This window comes from Microcaecilia unicolor, chromosome 2, assembly GCF_901765095.1.
Source record: "Microcaecilia unicolor chromosome 2, aMicUni1.1, whole genome shotgun sequence".
Classification (NCBI taxonomy): Eukaryota; Metazoa; Chordata; class Amphibia; order Gymnophiona; family Siphonopidae; genus Microcaecilia; species Microcaecilia unicolor.
In genome coordinates, this window is record NC_044032.1 from 141675745 (window position 1) to 141692822 (window position 17078).

A 17078-nucleotide genomic window follows, 5' to 3' on the forward strand; every position below is an offset into this window, starting at 1 on the left:
AGGGGCCAGTTACCAAAGAATGAACTCATAACTGAAACTGAAAAATTTTTAAATTAGGACCACATGCAAAATACGAACAGTTTAGGGAAGGCATCGTTTGCGGCCATGTGCCAGGCAGGGCTTCATTAGTCACGCTTTCTAACCACTTTGAGCATGCTTTTATAGAATAAGGTGCTGCTGGGTAGCCAACATGAAGCCACACTCCACATGGGTCTTGGGCCTTGAGCATTTTCAGTTTGTGGCAGCTCTCCTCAATAAACAGACATGCAGCAGATTGGGACCCATGGGTTAAAGTTAATCTCTCGCATTATGACCTTGGGAAAAATGTTCAGTCCTTCAGGCTCATTATGTTCTGAAAGGGTTATTTAGGTTGGTGGTTCTTGGTTCCCTGGACAGCCAAATCTTCTATTTACAAATCTAGTTTTCAAAAAACTCACAATGACAGGAGATACATTTGGCCTATGACCTTGTTAGTCTTCATAGCTTCACTTTTATTTATTTAAAATTTTTATCTTGCCTTTATGCAGAGAACTTGCCCTGACAATGTTCAAGAAGACACCCACACTGAATAAAGATGTCTGTATATATTAATGCGGCATTTCGCCATATAAGATAGACCATTGTAACATGTGAACCTAAAATTTAATGTAGAAACTTTCTGTTTAAGGGTAGGACTGCTATTTATGCCAGCCACTTACATGGATAAAATAATCTAGACAATGGTTGAATATTGTCATTATCCATTTAATATTGGGCCTATCCCCTGGATTTCCCAGCCCCTCCTCAATTTCTACAGATAGGCAGCAATTCTATAAATTGGTGTCCCAATGCCATGCCCATAACACCAATTCTATAACGGCATCTTGGCACCAAGATTCCATTATAGAATACTAGAGTAAGTCAGTATTAGCGTGCCCAGCCATGTCAATGACAGGCATAAATTGGCATACTTAAGAGTGCAAAGTGACATGTGTAATTTGTAGTACTCTATACACTACACATGTAACTGGGAGATATGCCCATGCTCCACCCACACGTACACTCTCCCCCTTGCAGTTAAGCACTCTGGCACATAGGGACTACCTTATAGAATAGTGTCTTGTGCACATAGGCACCTGTCAATTAATAATTCACTACCTATGTTCCTGTGCCCGATCTGCTGCACACCTTTGACAGAAATCCTATGCCCATGCTGTCTTCATACATTTCAAATTCTTGTTGACCTCCTTCCAGTCTGCTCTTTCACTTGCCAAACAGCTGCCACGTCACCTCCACCTCTCCTTCCTCCTGTCCATTCTGTCAACCATCCTTCAACCCCTGCCTCCTTTTCTGAAATCACTGAAGAGGAAACTACACATTTTCTTTCATTCTCCAAACTGACTACCTGTTCCAATGATCCTATTCCCACCCAACTCCACAGCAATATCTCTCCTACTGTCATCCCTTTTATCTGTCATATCCTCAATCTTTCACTTTCCACTGCAACTGTTCCTGATGCCTTCAAACATGCCATAGTTACACCACTCCTCAAAAAAAAAAAAAAAAACTTCATTGGACCCTACCTGCCCTTCCAACTATTGCCCCATCTACCTCCTCCCTTTCCTATCCAAGATACTTGTACATGCTGTTCACCACCATTATCTTGACTTTCTTTCATCTCAAGCTATTCTTGATCCACTTCAGTCTGGCTTTTGCCCTCTACATTCAATTGAAATAGCCCTTGCTGAAGTCTCCAATGACCTGTTCCTGGACAGATTCTATCCTCATGCTTCTCCATCTATCTGCTGCTTTTGACACTGTTGATCACTACCTACTCTGTGATATGCTGTCCTCACTTGGATTTCAGGGCTCTGTTCTTTCTTGGTTTTCTTCTTATCTCTCCCATCGCAATTTTGGTGTATACTTTGGCTGATCTTCCTCCACTTCTATCCCACTATCAATTGGTGTACCTCAGGACTCTGTCTTGGGAACTCTTTTTTTCTCCATCTACACTTCTTCCCTTGGTGCTCTGATCTCATCCCATGGTTTTCAGTATCACCTTTATGCTGATGACTCCCAGATCTACCTCTCCATACCAGAAATGTCAGCAGGAATCCAGGCCCAAGTATCAGCCTGCCTGTCTGACATTGCTGCCTAGATGTTTCACTGCCGACTGAAACTAAGCATGACCAAGACTGATCTTCTTATCTTTCCCCCTAAACCCACCTCTCCTCTTCCCCCATTCTCTATTTCTGTGGATAACATTCTCATTCTCCCTGCCTTGTCAGCTCGTAACCTTAAGGGGTCATATTTGATTCCTCTCTCTCTCTGCACATATCCAGACTGCTAAAGCCTTTAGCTTTTTATATCTATAACATCACCAAAACTCATCCCTTCCTTTCTGAGCACACTACCAAAACCCTTATCCACACTCCTCACCTCTCACTTAGACTACTGCAACTTGCTTCTCACAGGACTCCCACTAAGTCATCTCTCTTTCACCTTCAATCTGTTCAAATCTCTGCTGCACGACTTATATTCTGCCAATGTCTCTATGCTCATTGTAGCCCTCTCCTCAAGTCATTTCATTGGCTCTCTCTCCATTTCGGCATACAATTCAAACTCCTCTTACTGACTTACAAGTGCATTCACTCTGCAGCTTCTCACTACCTCTCCGCGCTTATCTCTCCCTACACTCCTCTCTGGCAACTCTGTTCCCTGGGTAAATCTCTCTTTTCTGCACCCTTGTCCTCCACTGCCAACTCCAGACTCCATTCCTTTTACCTTGCTGCATCATACGCCTGGAACAGACTTCCTGAATCAGTAACTCAACTCCAGCTGTGGAGCTTCAAATCTAGGCTAAAAGTCCACCATTTTGAGGCTGCTTTTAACTCCTATTCACTTGTTCAGTACTCATGTCTGCTTTATAATCCCAACCTAAGTAATTCTCTTATCCCTTTTTTGTCCTGTTTCTCTGTATTGATTATATTATAAGCTCTGTTGAGCAGGGACCGTCTCTTACATGTTCAGTGTACAGCACTGCGTACGTCTAGCAGAGTTAAAGAAATGATAAGCAGTGGTAGTAGTAATGATGCTTCTATGAGCATAAGTGGCCCCATACCGTTATGTGGCAGATTTTCAGAATTGCCTTCATAGATTTTGGCTGCATGGAAACATATATGGGGAAAATGTATCTGTTTTCTGGGGGCAAATTTTAATATAAGGACTTATGTGGTTAGTAACTGATGCTAAGTGGTTCTGAATATCTGTGTGCTTGTTTTTACACATTAAGACCCAGGTTCTATATATGGCGACTAAAGTGGCACGTGCAAATTTGGCAGTATGGTCAAACTGCGTACACAACTTAATTGATTAACAAACCAATCGGCATTAATTGGCCAATAACAAGCAATTATCGTCACTAATTAGAATTTACAGACCCAACTTTCTAAGAGAGTTCTGTAAAGTGGTGCACGTAAATTCTAATGCGTGGATCTCAAAAGGGGCCGTGGCCATGGAAAGGGCATAGGAGGGTCGTGGCCATTCCTAAAAATTCTGCATACTTGTTTAGAATATGCCCAATCCACATCTAAGTTAGGTGTGGGCGTTTACACCAGGTTTTAGTTGGTGTAAATATCACACCTAAATTTTAGTTGCAGGGAAAGGTGCTACAAGTATTCTATAAACCAGGCCTAACTTTAGGTGCGGTTTATAGAATAGCACTAAGCGTGTTTTTATTCGGCATTGATTTTTTTCTGTGCCATATATAAAATCTGGCCCTAACTCCATGTGCCTTTGATCTAAATCATCATATTTTGCTTTTATGTTGCAGAGACTGTGTTGTACGCATTTATCAAGCCTCACGCAGGTTAGTAAGCTCCTATTTCAGTGGCTATAAGTTCATCGCCAGTGTTTACACTGTACTGTGTGTTTGATCTATTTTGTCCTAGTCAATCAGCTGAGAAACAGTGCTGAAATCCCAGCTTATTTTCTTCTCTGGCTGGTAATGAACTACAACTATTTGTGGGTAACTTCGTTATGTATTAAATATTTATGTTTTTCAGGATTTTTAAGTGTGGTATACATGTTTGTAACATGCTTACAACATTTCTAAATTTCACCACTAGAGGGCAGTATAACATGGCTTTCAAATATCTAAACAGCTGAATTGGATATCTTAGGTGAATGTTATACGGTATTTTGCCTACATTTTTTGAGCACATTTAGTTATACAGTATTTTAGAATTGTTCTCGGTGACACACAGTGACCTGTTAGCAGGTGAATGGAGAAAATAGCAAATTTAATGATTGAACTTCATCAGTTAATTTCTGTAATTCTTTCCCTTTCTTTACGTTGTTTACTGCAATTTTTTAAATCATGTCATGTTTTGTCAATTTGTAGAAGGGTTTATTTTAATCAAAACTAAATCAATCAGGGTAATAGGAAATGGTCTACCAGCAAATCACAGATGAGGGATGTCCAATATATCAGTGGTAAGAACAGAGGAAATGTTCTGCAGTACAGGCTAGTGTGTTCCAGCTACCTTCCAGGCCTTTCATCTGATACTTATTCTCCATTGGTGTGGTCAAGAAAAGGGAAGCCGTCACACAGTTACACATAGAGTCGCTTCATGCACCTTGTTAGCACAGACATGGGGCCTGTCAAGGGTGGGATTGGAGCCTGCTGCGTCTCACTCAACACAGTGTGTCTCCTGTGCAGATATGACGGTGCTTACTTACCCCAGCTGACTGAGGGTGGATGGTGGCATGTTATGAAGATGCTGCTGCTGCCAGCCAGTAACAGAGCCAAGATGGAGAGCGCTCGTCGTGTGAAACCCGGAGAGAGAAGACAGGTCTGCGCTGCCTAGTGAGTACTCTAGGTTTCAAGACAGACAAGAAAGAATAATAATAAAAAATTCAAACTTCACAATAATGGCAGGTGTCACATTCTTCAGTGTTCCAAAGTTAACAGTTACCATTTGTCAATGGAGGCCTGGTCAAGATTCTCTGTCTAATTCAAACACTCACACTATGGAGCCCATATCTTTTTATAGCAACCTCATATAGGGCCGCTATTGCTATTATGAACCCTCTGTCTAGCGCTATTTAATGCAACATAGTTTTAATTGTAAAGAAACTGAATTTTTACAGTCAGCATGCACATCCATTCCACTGGATTCTCACCTTAGTGTTCTTGTCCATTACCATAAAGTTTATAATTAAGCAATATGGCACAAGGTTTTAAGCCACTGACAGCTGCAGGGTTACTTAACTTCACTGACCAGATATTCACTGTTAGATCCTGGACATGGCTCTGCATTGACTATCCAAGTTTAACTGGGCACCAGTCGTTATTCAGACCAGTGTACTATTAGCTCACTGGATAGAGTTAGCGATCCGATCTTTATTCATTTACTTGCTAGTTAGTGGACAGAGAGGGGCTAAACCAATTGGGCAGCAGCAGCCTGGGATGTCCCGCCCACTCATTACTGGAGGGGGACACCAGGAAGTTCGGATCCAATCAGTTCACAGCTCTAAAGTGATGTCATCAGGGAAGTCCTACAGGGAGGAGGAGTTGGGACAGCAGCCAGCCAATGAGAGTCCATCTTCAGGGAGATGGACATTCTAGGATGTCAGCCAGCCAATAGAAGGAAGCAGCAGGAACAGCTGGAGGTGGAACCAAGTCCTGATGCTGCTGATTCCTCACAGAAGAAGGGAGAGCAGCAGAGTGAGGTTTTTCTCACTTTTTCCCAGCAGCCGGAGGCAGGGAGCTGCAATACAGATATGCCCATCCCCCCCAAAAAAGGGTAAATCTACTGCTATCATAGACGCAGCTTGTCTGCATGTATGAGAGCCATCTGCAGCATGCGCAGAGCAGCCACGCATAGCGATTGACTGTTCTGTGCATGCTCAGCTCACTGACTTGCTTCCCCTATATCGCATGCAAATGAGCTGGGTCGCAAAAGTAATGAGCAGCTCATTTGCATGTGATTTTCTTAGTGAATCCCTCTGTGTTTCTAAATCGGTAAAATTTTTACTGATTTGGAAATGTAGACGGATGCTTCACGGGACCTTTGTGCATCTGGCTCTAAGTCGGAACACCAGTCAACCAGAGGAAGGAAGCTTGGAGGTGTTAGAGGGGGCTGAGTGAAGACCCTTGTTAACTACATTATACAAACAGAGAGTCAGACATTTAGCCAAGATGGCTACTGATTAAATTAAATGCCAGGGCTGGTCTTAATATTAATATGTATATTCAGTGGTGTTATCCATTTAAGTAGTGTCACTGGATCTATGGTGACTATCTATTTAATTTAGACCGGTCGCTAAAAATTGCTGCTAATGGGATTTATGCTGGCTCTACATTCACTCTTCTCTAATATCAGCCCCCTTATTATATGGCTGTTTAGTGTAAACTGTCCGATTTTCTCCATATGATAAACTTATGGGTTTGCCACCTACTGGCAAACTCATAACTTGCTTTGATCATTGGCCTCAGAGTGTTTCAGAAAGTGCAACAGAGCAGATGACAGCCTCTTGATAAGAAACTGGTAAGACATCATTGAAAGAGATGAAATATTTAACATATGGGGGAGTAATCCATGCACCACTCAACTTTCCATGAAATATTTCTGCCTCTTCCAAAGTTGGATTGTCATGGGTAAATGAACACACCCTGACATCTTTATGCTTGAATGTAAATTCTATTAACTTGAAGTTTAATGTGAACACCGGTGAGTATTCACCACCAGATCATGGAGTATGAAGATGGTGTACCGTTGGAAGCCATTTTGAAAATGAAGTTGGTAGTGAATTTACGACTTTCCTGAAGCCTTTTCTTCACACCCATGTTACAGCAAACAAGTATGATATTAAAAAATGAAACAAATGCATATTGATATATTAAACCCATTAAAAAATATCTTCCACTCTTGTATCATTTGCCTTATTTCTATGGATCCAGCACTCACCTGTACCATATGTTGTTGAAATGGCCGATGGGTATCCTCCCATCCCTTGCCCTGGCAAAGTAGGGGTTGCTACAGAAACCACAGGGGTAGCCAACGACTGAGCGGACTGGGAGTTATTTATCCTCTGATTCTTTCAAAGTAAAAAAGAAACAAAAATTAATGCTCCCTTGGTGCTTCTGTTCCATTTTATCATCTCTGCCTGATTTTAGCAGGCTTATAGGGCATGAAAACTACTTGCCACAAACTTCACTAAATTAATCATTTAAAATGTGGCTCTTATGAACTCTGCCAACCCTATCATTTACAGATCTTCAAGAGACCAGCAGTCGCCATAGTAACTCATTACATCAGTGTCTCCTAGGCAACCGAACTTGTAACAAGTAAAGATTGCTTTATTGTGGGTAGGAAGCAGACCATGTGGAAAACTGATGAAATATGTATACTGTACTTCCATTGTTTCTGCCTTCATTGAAATGCAAAAATTTCATTAAAATCCAGAAATCCAGGGTTCACCAGTCAAGATAAGCACTGCTGCCAATGACCACTAGATGGCACTCCAGTCACTTCTCTCACAGTACAGCCCTGAGAAGCAGGCCAGGCAAGCTGAGCCACTGTATTTCTATTCTGTCTGCCCGTCCTAAGGTCCAGAATAAGCCAAACATCCCTAAAACAGAGATATCACCAGCAGTTGTGTCTGCTTCTGGGAAGTACTCTTACTTTTTACTTTTTTGTAAGTTTTTACTGAATAATATAGGCAATTTGGGGGTAAGTACCCTGGCTTTGAAAATTCATGCCACTTTTTTTCTACCACGTAAAACGAGATCCAGTGATTCATTTTACTCCAGCCATTAACAGTAAATTACATTATTACTTACCAAAAGCAGATCAACATCCTCAGACTGACAGCATGGAACAGAAGGGTTAATTAGTGAATGTGAAGTTTTAGCAGTGGCCATGGCCTTTGTGTGACTGCAAAAAAATCTTAGTCCAGGCAGAATAGACTTTCAATGAACTCTGCATATATTTATCTCTATGATTAAAAAATAGGCCTCATGCATAAGTATGTATACTAATACCTATTTGTGAAGTATACTTGCTGTTCTCTTTTCCTCATGAGGTGCCTGATTCCATGGTAAGCAGAACCATCCTACATTCAGCACAGGCAATTGCCCCAATATACATTATTTCATTTTGAATCTAAAAGCTTTATTCTCCAGTCCCTGTGGTTGTGAGAATAGTGCAGCAGAAGCAGATGGTTGCCAGAGACCCAGCCGTCCCGTCATATACAGATCATTTTACTAGCACAACCATTTTACATGTGCTGCCAAAGTGATACCAGTGGGGGATAACTTTATAAAGCTGTTTCCATGTATAAAGCCTGTTTTGCATACAGAAAAGGGCCTTTACAAAATTCTGTGACCATATAGGCATGCAAAAATTACACACATGGAAACTATCCCCTGGATTCTATATATGGCACCTAGATTTACTCACCAAAATTTGGCCACGCTTCCAAGATACGCAGGCAAATTAATTGGCTAACAAGCCAATTAACATTAATAATTGGGTGCTAAGAACACATTGACTGACACACATTAAAATTTGAGTACGCATGTGGCTGTATGCTATTCTATACGGCATGGCGCCTAACTCAGAGAGTAGCTCAAAGGGGGCGTGGCCGTCATGTCAGGGGCATTCCAAAAAGTGACTTAAATTGTTACAGAATACCACCTCAGCGCACCTAACTTGGGCACCAGCATTTACACCAAGTTTCAGGAAGCATACATCTGGCGCCAAAGTTAGGCAGGGAATTGGGGCCATGCATGATTCTATAAAGGCTGCGTGCCTTACATAGAACTGCACTTAGCACTGATTTTTTTTTTCAGCACCAAATTTTGAGAGCCATTTATAGAATTCCCCCCATACCCCAGATTCTATATAGCACGACTTAAGATACGTGTGCAAATCCAGTCATATGCAGAATTTGTGCGTGCATATTAATCAGTTAACAAGCCAATCAGTGCTGATAATTGCCACTTAACACTGCAATTATTGACACTAAGGGGGCTTGGAATGGGCAGGTTGTGGGCGTTTCTAAAATCTATGCGCACTGTTATAGAATACACCTGGTCTGCGCCTAATTTAGACATCGGCATTTACACCAAGTTTAACTTGGTGTAATTACCTGCGACTAAATTTAGTCAAGCAAATGGGCGCTTGGTGTATTCTACAATCCAAGAGGAAATTTAGGCATATTTTATAGAATATGCCTAGGTGTATTTTTTTTCGGTGTCAAATTTTCAGGCGCCGTATATAGAATCTAGTCCTAAATGTCTACTTGTGCACAATCTGCCCATAGGTGTAGCATAATTTTGGATGTGCATGTTATAAAATAAGCATGTCCACACATACAGAACATGCATATATTTGCACATTTTTCAGAGTAGATGTAAATTTGTGTGTTCGTATTTGTACACTATTCCAACTAGTTCATATTTATTTGATATGTCTCAAACCAAATAAATCTAAATGGTTTATAGTTAAACGGTTCAACAAAAGGTTAAAAGTAAACATAGGGGAAATTGTACAAAAGACATCAACAAACAAGCAACCGGGTAGGCATAATACATAAGAAAGAATTCTCTTCTCCCATTCTCTATCTCTGTGGATAACACTCCCTGTCTCATCAGCTCGTAACCCTGGATCATCTTTGACGCCTCTCTCTCTTTCTTTGCACATATCCAACAGACTGCTAAAACCTGTCATTTCTTTCTCTATAATATCACTAAAAATTGTCCTTTTCTTTCTGAGCACACTACCAAACCCTTAATTCACACTCTTACCACCTCTCACTTAGACTGCTGCAACTTGCTTCTCACAGGTCTCCCACTAAGCCATCTCTCTCCCCTTCAATCTGTTCAAAATTCTGAGCACAACTTATATTCCTCCAGTGTCTCTATGCTCATATTAGCTCTCTCCTCAAATCACTTCATTGGCTTCCTATCCATTTCCATATACAGTTCAAATTCCTCTTACAGAATTACAATTGCATTCACTCTGCAGCTCCTCAGTACCTCTCCACCCTCATCTCTCTCTATACTCCTTCCTGGGACTGCTGTTCTTTGGGTAATTCTCTTATACAGGGGTGTGCTGGTAAATTGTTAACAGGGGGCTCTCTCTCGCCAGCAAAGTAAAAGAGAATTCAGGAGGGGCCCAAGCCCACATTTTAAGATCCATTTGTTAAAGTAGCCATGGAGAACCGGCTCCCAAAATTCTTAAAAACTTAACAAACGGCTCTCGAGAGCCTGTGAGAGCCTGCTCCAGCACACCTGTCTGTACCCTTCTCCTCCACTGCCAACTCTAGACTCCGTTCCTTTTATCTTGCTGCGCCATATGCCTGGAATAGACTTCCTGAACCAGTAAGTCATGCTCCATCTCTGGCCATCTTCAAATCTAGACTAAAAGCCCACCTTTTTGATGCTGTTTTAAATCCTAACCCCTATTCATTTGTTCAGTACCCATGTCTGTTTTATCTTTCCCACCTTAGTATTTCCCTTATTTGTCCTGTTTGTCTGTCCTAATTAGATTGTAAGCTCTGTCGAACAGGGACTGTCTCTTCATATTTAAGTGTACAGCGCTGCGTACATCTAGTAGTGCTATAAAAATGATAAATAGTAGTAGTAGTAGTAGAATTCAATCACAGAGACCAAGCACAAGAGGAGCATAAGTGCAATGAATCATATTAATGAAAAGAGAAACCCAAGGGAAGGGGGTGCATTTAGACCCAGAACCATTGCCAGGTTTTGATGTCAGGTGGAACAGACCTTTTGTAAAACAGGCAACGGTGTGCGATTGTGGGATCCACATAGGCGCTATTTCATTCAAAATATGTTTGGGGGAGTGGCTGCTCCCCTTGCACCCCTTTCTATAGCAACACCTCTGTATAGACCATATGTCATGCAACTACAAGCTACAGAACCTGGAGTGTTAACAGCAAACCCACAAAAAACTAATAAGAAGGCACCATTGGGAAAAGCCTTATTGAAGTGAAATGTTTTCAACTGGGATTTGTGGGAAGGAATGGTCAAAAGATTGTGCTGAGATGAGCAGACAGTTTGTGAAGGAGAGTATGGAATGAGAGAGCTAGAATGAAACAGAGTAAGACCTGAATAAATAACTTTTCCCCTGTTTACAAAACCACGCTAGCAGCTGCTGCGTGGCATTGCCGACACAGCCCGTTCAAAGTGATTTGCTGTGTCAGCAGTACTGCACAGCTAGTCGCTAGCGTGGCTTTGTAAACAGAGACCCTAATAAGTGATGAATAAAATTTTAAATGGGATCTGGTAGGAGACCGGTAGCAAATGTTTGGCTTGCAAAGTTTGATTAACTTTGAAAAATAAATAATATTTTTTTTTAATTATTTTTGGTAAAAGCACTGATTTTTTTTTTCAAGATAGCTTTTGTTTTATTCACTGTAGGACTGATTATATCTGCAGAAAGCAGTCTTACATGGTTTTATCTATGAGGAAATTTAAGTCTCTGAGATGATGGTCCCAAAATTCTACTAAGTTATATCTATTTATTGAGTTATATTGAAGATTTTTTTTGTTATATTAAGTGAATTTACTTATAACTTTGATGGTCTTTATAAAATAGGCTTAAGCCATGTGGCCTACTGGATTTCTTATATAGGTGTCCTGTTCTAAAACCACTTTCAAAAGGGCCTGTTTACAAATCTGTTATCACAACATTTTAAGGACCCCTTTTACTAAACTGTGCTAGTGATTCCTGGTGCGGCAAATGCGATGCAGCCATTCAATTCAAATTGCTGCATGGGAATCTTTAGCACAGTTTATTAACCCTAAATGTTAGCACATGGTAATTCCTACATTAACAGCTAACATGGAAATCAGCATTTCATGCAGGTGCTGCAATAATACAGCAGATAGTGCATCACACATTATCTGCCAGTAGTGACTTTTTTTCCCTCTGGCATTTCACAGCAGCCCTCCAAAAAATGTTGAGAACATGGTAACTGGCAACCCTTATTATACCTTAATAAATAGGGGCCAAAATGATTAAAATAGAAAAATCATAAAATGCAGGGAAAATAATAACTGTAAAGGAAAATTAGAATGTACAGAGAGGACAACTGGAAGGTCAATTCCCAGGTTCTAGTGCTGGTCCAGATTGTCCTTGGTCAGGTTACATTTACTACCTGGTGACACTGTACAGCTGCTGTTTTTCTTCTTCCTCACACTATGATATAGCATTTGTCTGAACCACACCAAAACAGTGAAGGCAACAAACCCGATGGATGATAAAATTCCTTTATTGAAAAATTTCACTCGACTCGACATGGACTGTGTTTCAGCCAGAAAGCCAGCATCAGGAGTCTATGACAAAATCAATAACAAAGATTCCACTTGTCAAAACTGTATATATAGAAATAAATAAATAAAACATTGAGGGAACTAATAAATAAGTTACAATATACTGTATACAATTATTAAATAGCATGAAACCTCTAAATTCATATCCACCAATATGCTGTGCGCAAACTAGAAACAATAATCACATATATAAAACAAGCATATGTAGATAAACAGGACACCTGAATAAAAGAAATATGAGATGTAACATGAAACTAAATTTCATAACAAAAGTCACCTAAAATAGAGTGTAAAAACCAACATATAAATAATTGTGATATTGTATGACATGAAGTTAAAAATACAAAAAAAAACCAAACAATGTAAGTTACACTGGCCCCTGTTTACAAAGCCGCGCTAGTGGCTGGTGGTGCGGTTCACTTTGAATGGGCCGTCGGCAACGTCACGCGGCTTTGTAAACGGGGGGAGGGGGGACAGAGAATAAAAGAACACAGGGGACTTTGAGAAACCAACGTTTTGTTTTTACATTTTTAACTTCGTGTCATACATATCACAATTCAATGTATGCTGATTTTTCCAATCTATTTTAGGTGGCTTTTTGTTAGGTATTTTCAGTTTCTTGCTACATTGCATATTTCTTTTATTCACATGTCTATTATTTGTTTATCTACATCTGCTTGTTTTAAACTTGTGATATTTGTTTTTAGTTTGCTCACAGCATATTGGTAGATATGAATTTAGAGGCTTTATGCTGTTTATTAATGGTATACAGTATGTTTTAACTTATTTATTAGTTCCCTCAAGGTTTATTTATTTATTTCTATATATACAGTTTTGACATATATAATCTTTGTCATTGATTTTGTCACAGACTCCTGATCCTGGCTTTCTGGCCAAAACACGGTCCATGTCAAGTGAAATTTTTTAATAAAGAAATTTATCATCCATCAGGTTTGTCGCCTTCACTGTTTTGGTGTGAAGTTTTGTTCTTCTGTGCTTTTTTCCATAGCATATTTCTGCTCATACTTTTGTGAAGTCTGATTTTTTGTGTTAATTTGGTGAACTGTGTGTCTGACACCTTCATATCTTGCACAGGACAGAAAGAAACGCATTTCTATTTTCCCAGCTGCCTGCAGAGTCTAGTTTCTTGGGGTTTCCAGTTCAGTTCATATCTATATACTTCTATTTCTAGTCTGTGGTCACTTATTCTGTATTTAGTGAGTGTCTGTTTGTGCTTTACATGTGTGACTGAGATGAGGTATTCTGCTAGTTTGTAATTTCTCAATAGAGATCTGTAGCAATCCAGGTTGTTCTGTCTTCCAATCTATACCTTCCAACATGATGTGCATGGCAACAATTTGAGATTTGGTTCATGCTTGGATCTATCAATCTTGTGGTTCATTTTCAGATTCCTAAAACTTTGTTTTCTCCATTCGGTTCCATTCAATGAACAGGGCAAGCAATTTTACATGTGTTATCAAAGTAATACAGGTGAGGATAATTTTATAAAGCGCTTTCTACGTGTAAAGCCTGTATTAACTACAGAAAAGAGCCTTTATAAATGGGTTTCCTCCCATTTTTATTGAAACTTGCTTAAAAACTGCTGCTGGATATCTGCCACAAACACATTAGCAGTCCAAGACACATGAAGACCTTGTGGTGCATAAGAGCCAAGGACGCTAATAGTGGCATGAAGATTGTAAGCCACTATGAGGGGTGGGGGGCAAAACAACAGACATGTTGGAAAGAAGACCCCCCCCCCAAGGCAAGGGTAGAGTTTAGCTAGAAAGATCTATTATTCATCATCAGTAGTTCTAGAAAGGCCTAATTTAAGGAAGTTGTTTGGTTTACTACATTATAACCTAATGTTGTCTCTTTCACTCAACATTATTCAGCCTTCTGCTAAGGCACTGGCTATTTACTTTGCCTCTAAAGTAAAAAAAAAAAAAAAGGTAGTCATTCAGAATAGTACTGCATAAGTTTAAGTAGCTCAACAAACAATGTCTATATGCAATGAAGGATTCTGAGAAACCGCCCAAAAATGCCTTCATTGCGTATAGACATTGTTTGTTGAGCTACTTAAACTTATGCAGTACTATTCTGAATGACTATTTTGGACCTTTTTTCACTTTGTTGAGAGTTCAATGTGACCCCTGAGGCAAGCACATTTCGCGCCGAAATGCAGCCTGTGTTGGGTCAATCAAATAAAAGGACTCTCCATTGTTCCATTTTTGAAGGCTCTTTTGTGCGTTTCTTGCTGCTTTGGTTTGTGTACTTTTGGACCCTCTCTTTTGCTGTTTGGTTGGGGTTTTTTTTGTCATCATTATTCTTGCATTGGGCTGGTTTTCTCAGGATATGGGGAATATTGCACTGACTCCAATTCCTAAACAGGCAGATGGTGATTTGTCCCAGGTTTCAAACTTTAGACCTTTTGCAAGCATCCCATTTCTTACCAAGCTGGTTGAATTTGTAGTTGGTTCTCAGCTGTCAGATTATATTGACAGATTTAATTTGCTTCATGGTTCCCAACATGAGCTCCGCCCTTTCCACAGCACAGAAACTCTGCTGTTGTCGTTTCTTCTGAAGCTAAGCAGGTTTTGTATTGGGGTGGCAAAATGGTGCTTTTGTAGTTCAATATTTGTGCCGCCTTTGACATTGTTAACTATAATACCTTATTAAATCTGCTATCCGGTTGTGGAATGATGGATTCCGGATTCTGTTTTTCTTTGGTTCAAATCATTTCTGTCAAATAGACAGTATGTCGTCTTAAAGGATGGTAGTTATTAAACTCCCTGGATTTCTCCATATGGGGTGCCTCAGGGTTCGCTTATTTCTCCACTTTTATACAACTTTTACATGAGCACGTTAGACTGGATTGTATGGGACCAGGAGAGTTATTACTGTCAAATGCTGATGACATCTTTCTTCTAATCCCAGTTAGGCAGAATGCTGAATCAATTTTGTCCATTATTCAGAAAAGTATTAGTAAAGTTATAGACTGGGCAACCTCCATGCAACTCAAATTGAGTGCAGATAAAACTAAAATTTTATGATTCTGTATACATCAATCTGATATTGCTCAATCTATTGTTACCGAGGTTGGGAAAAATTTAAAAGTAGAAAGGGTGTCTAGAGTTTCGGGCATGCTTCTTGATTATTCCTTGTCAATGGAATCACAAGTTAACAATGCGATTTGTAAGGCTTACTTTAAATTAAAATAACTTTGGCTGCTGAGTTCTTATTTTTGTTGGACCATTTTAGAGTTCCTGTACAATTGTCTATTTTAGCCCTACTGGACTATGGTAATTCTTTGTACCTAGGGATGGCAGTAAAGTATATTCTAAGTTCCAGTTGGTTCAAAACTCTGCAGCCAGATTAATTTTTTGTAAGTCAAGGTTAGATCATGTTTCTCCTCTGCTGAAAGAGTTGCATTGGCTGCCAGCTTAGGCCGGGATTTCTTTTAGAATGCTTTGTTTGGTATTTAAAATATTAAATGGTGTTTTTTTTTCTGAGAAATTATCTCAAACAATTAAGGTTTTAAATGTTAATCTTACCTCTCGGACTTGCAACTATTTTGTTTTGGCTTTTCCTTCTGTAAAGAGTGTTAGATTTAAGGCTGTTTTTTTCCGCATTCCTTCTGTTTTTTAGCTGTTTGCCTTTGGAACAGTCTTCCTTTTGAGCTCTGCCATTTGAGAAATTATTTTATTTTTCATAGGGCTTTAAAGACCCATTTGTTTTTCTGATGTGTTGTTCTTATTGTTTATTAAGCTTGTTTTTTCTTTAATGAACATTTTGGTTTTCCTGATGAGCATATTAGCTTTATTTGTTTCATTTCTTGCCTTGAATCTTGTACGAGGGAGTTGGCAAGTTATAAATTCTGTACAACATAACATAACGAGGGTTACATCAAGGTTGATGTTTTTATGGTAAAATGAGCCTGTTTAATTAATTAGTGAATTTTAAGTTTTCAGAAAAGTGGTCATGGCTTTTATACGATTCCTTCTTACTAATATTCCAGTTCCACAAACAGATATAGTTTATATTAGGAGTTCTATTAGACTTGTCTCTTTCATTCAAGCTACAAATTTCCAAGGTGGTGCGTAGCTGCTTCTTCAAGCTTTGGTTGATACATTCAGTACGCTCATTAATCTTTCCCTCTGCACTCAATATTCTTGTCCACTCACTTATTTCACAGTTTGATAACTGCAGTTCTGTATACCAGGGTCTTCGAGTCATGGATCTTCAGTGTTTACAGGTTATCCAAAACACTGCTAACCTTTTATTCTGCAATGTTAGGAAATATGATCATATCACTCCTCACGTGAAAGAAGCCCATTGGCTACTGATAACTCAACATATAGCATACAAACGTTTGCTACTTGTCTTCAAGATACTTTCATCTAGTGAACCACCTTATCTTTCTTGTCTTTTGACTCCTTATAGTGTAGCTCGTGCTCTCAGATCCTCTTCCCAAAATCCACTTATTATCCAGTCTTACCATTTGATTACCCAAGAACATACAAGACACTCTATCTTCTCAATACAAGGTCCCTATCTTTGGACCCATACATTTTTGTCCATCCTGCAAAAGGCTGTTCATTTGGGTGGTTTCAGATTTCTGTTCAAATGGAATTTTATGTTGTAATGTTTTATGTCAGAATGCATTTCCCACTTCAAAGAAAAGCATCACTCCCATATTCTCTCTCTTTCACACAGTTTTTCCTTGCTAAGGGGC

At 39.6% G+C, this 17078-nt stretch overlaps 1 protein-coding gene across 9 annotated transcripts in view; it reads right to left on the reverse strand.

Annotated features, from left to right (window-relative positions):
- Positions 1 to 17078, reverse strand: part of MEF2C (myocyte enhancer factor 2C) — a 504569-nt gene that overhangs the window by 21565 nt on the left and 465926 nt on the right. For all 9 annotated transcript variants that reach the window (XM_030193373.1, XM_030193370.1, XM_030193375.1 and 6 more), the window contains 2 exons: positions 6951 to 7080; positions 4720 to 4855 (listed from right to left, as the gene is read on the reverse strand). In XM_030193373.1, the coding sequence (XP_030049233.1) occupies positions 4720 to 4855; positions 6951 to 7080 (266 nt within the window). The remainder of the gene's footprint in view (positions 1 to 4719; positions 4856 to 6950; positions 7081 to 17078) is intronic.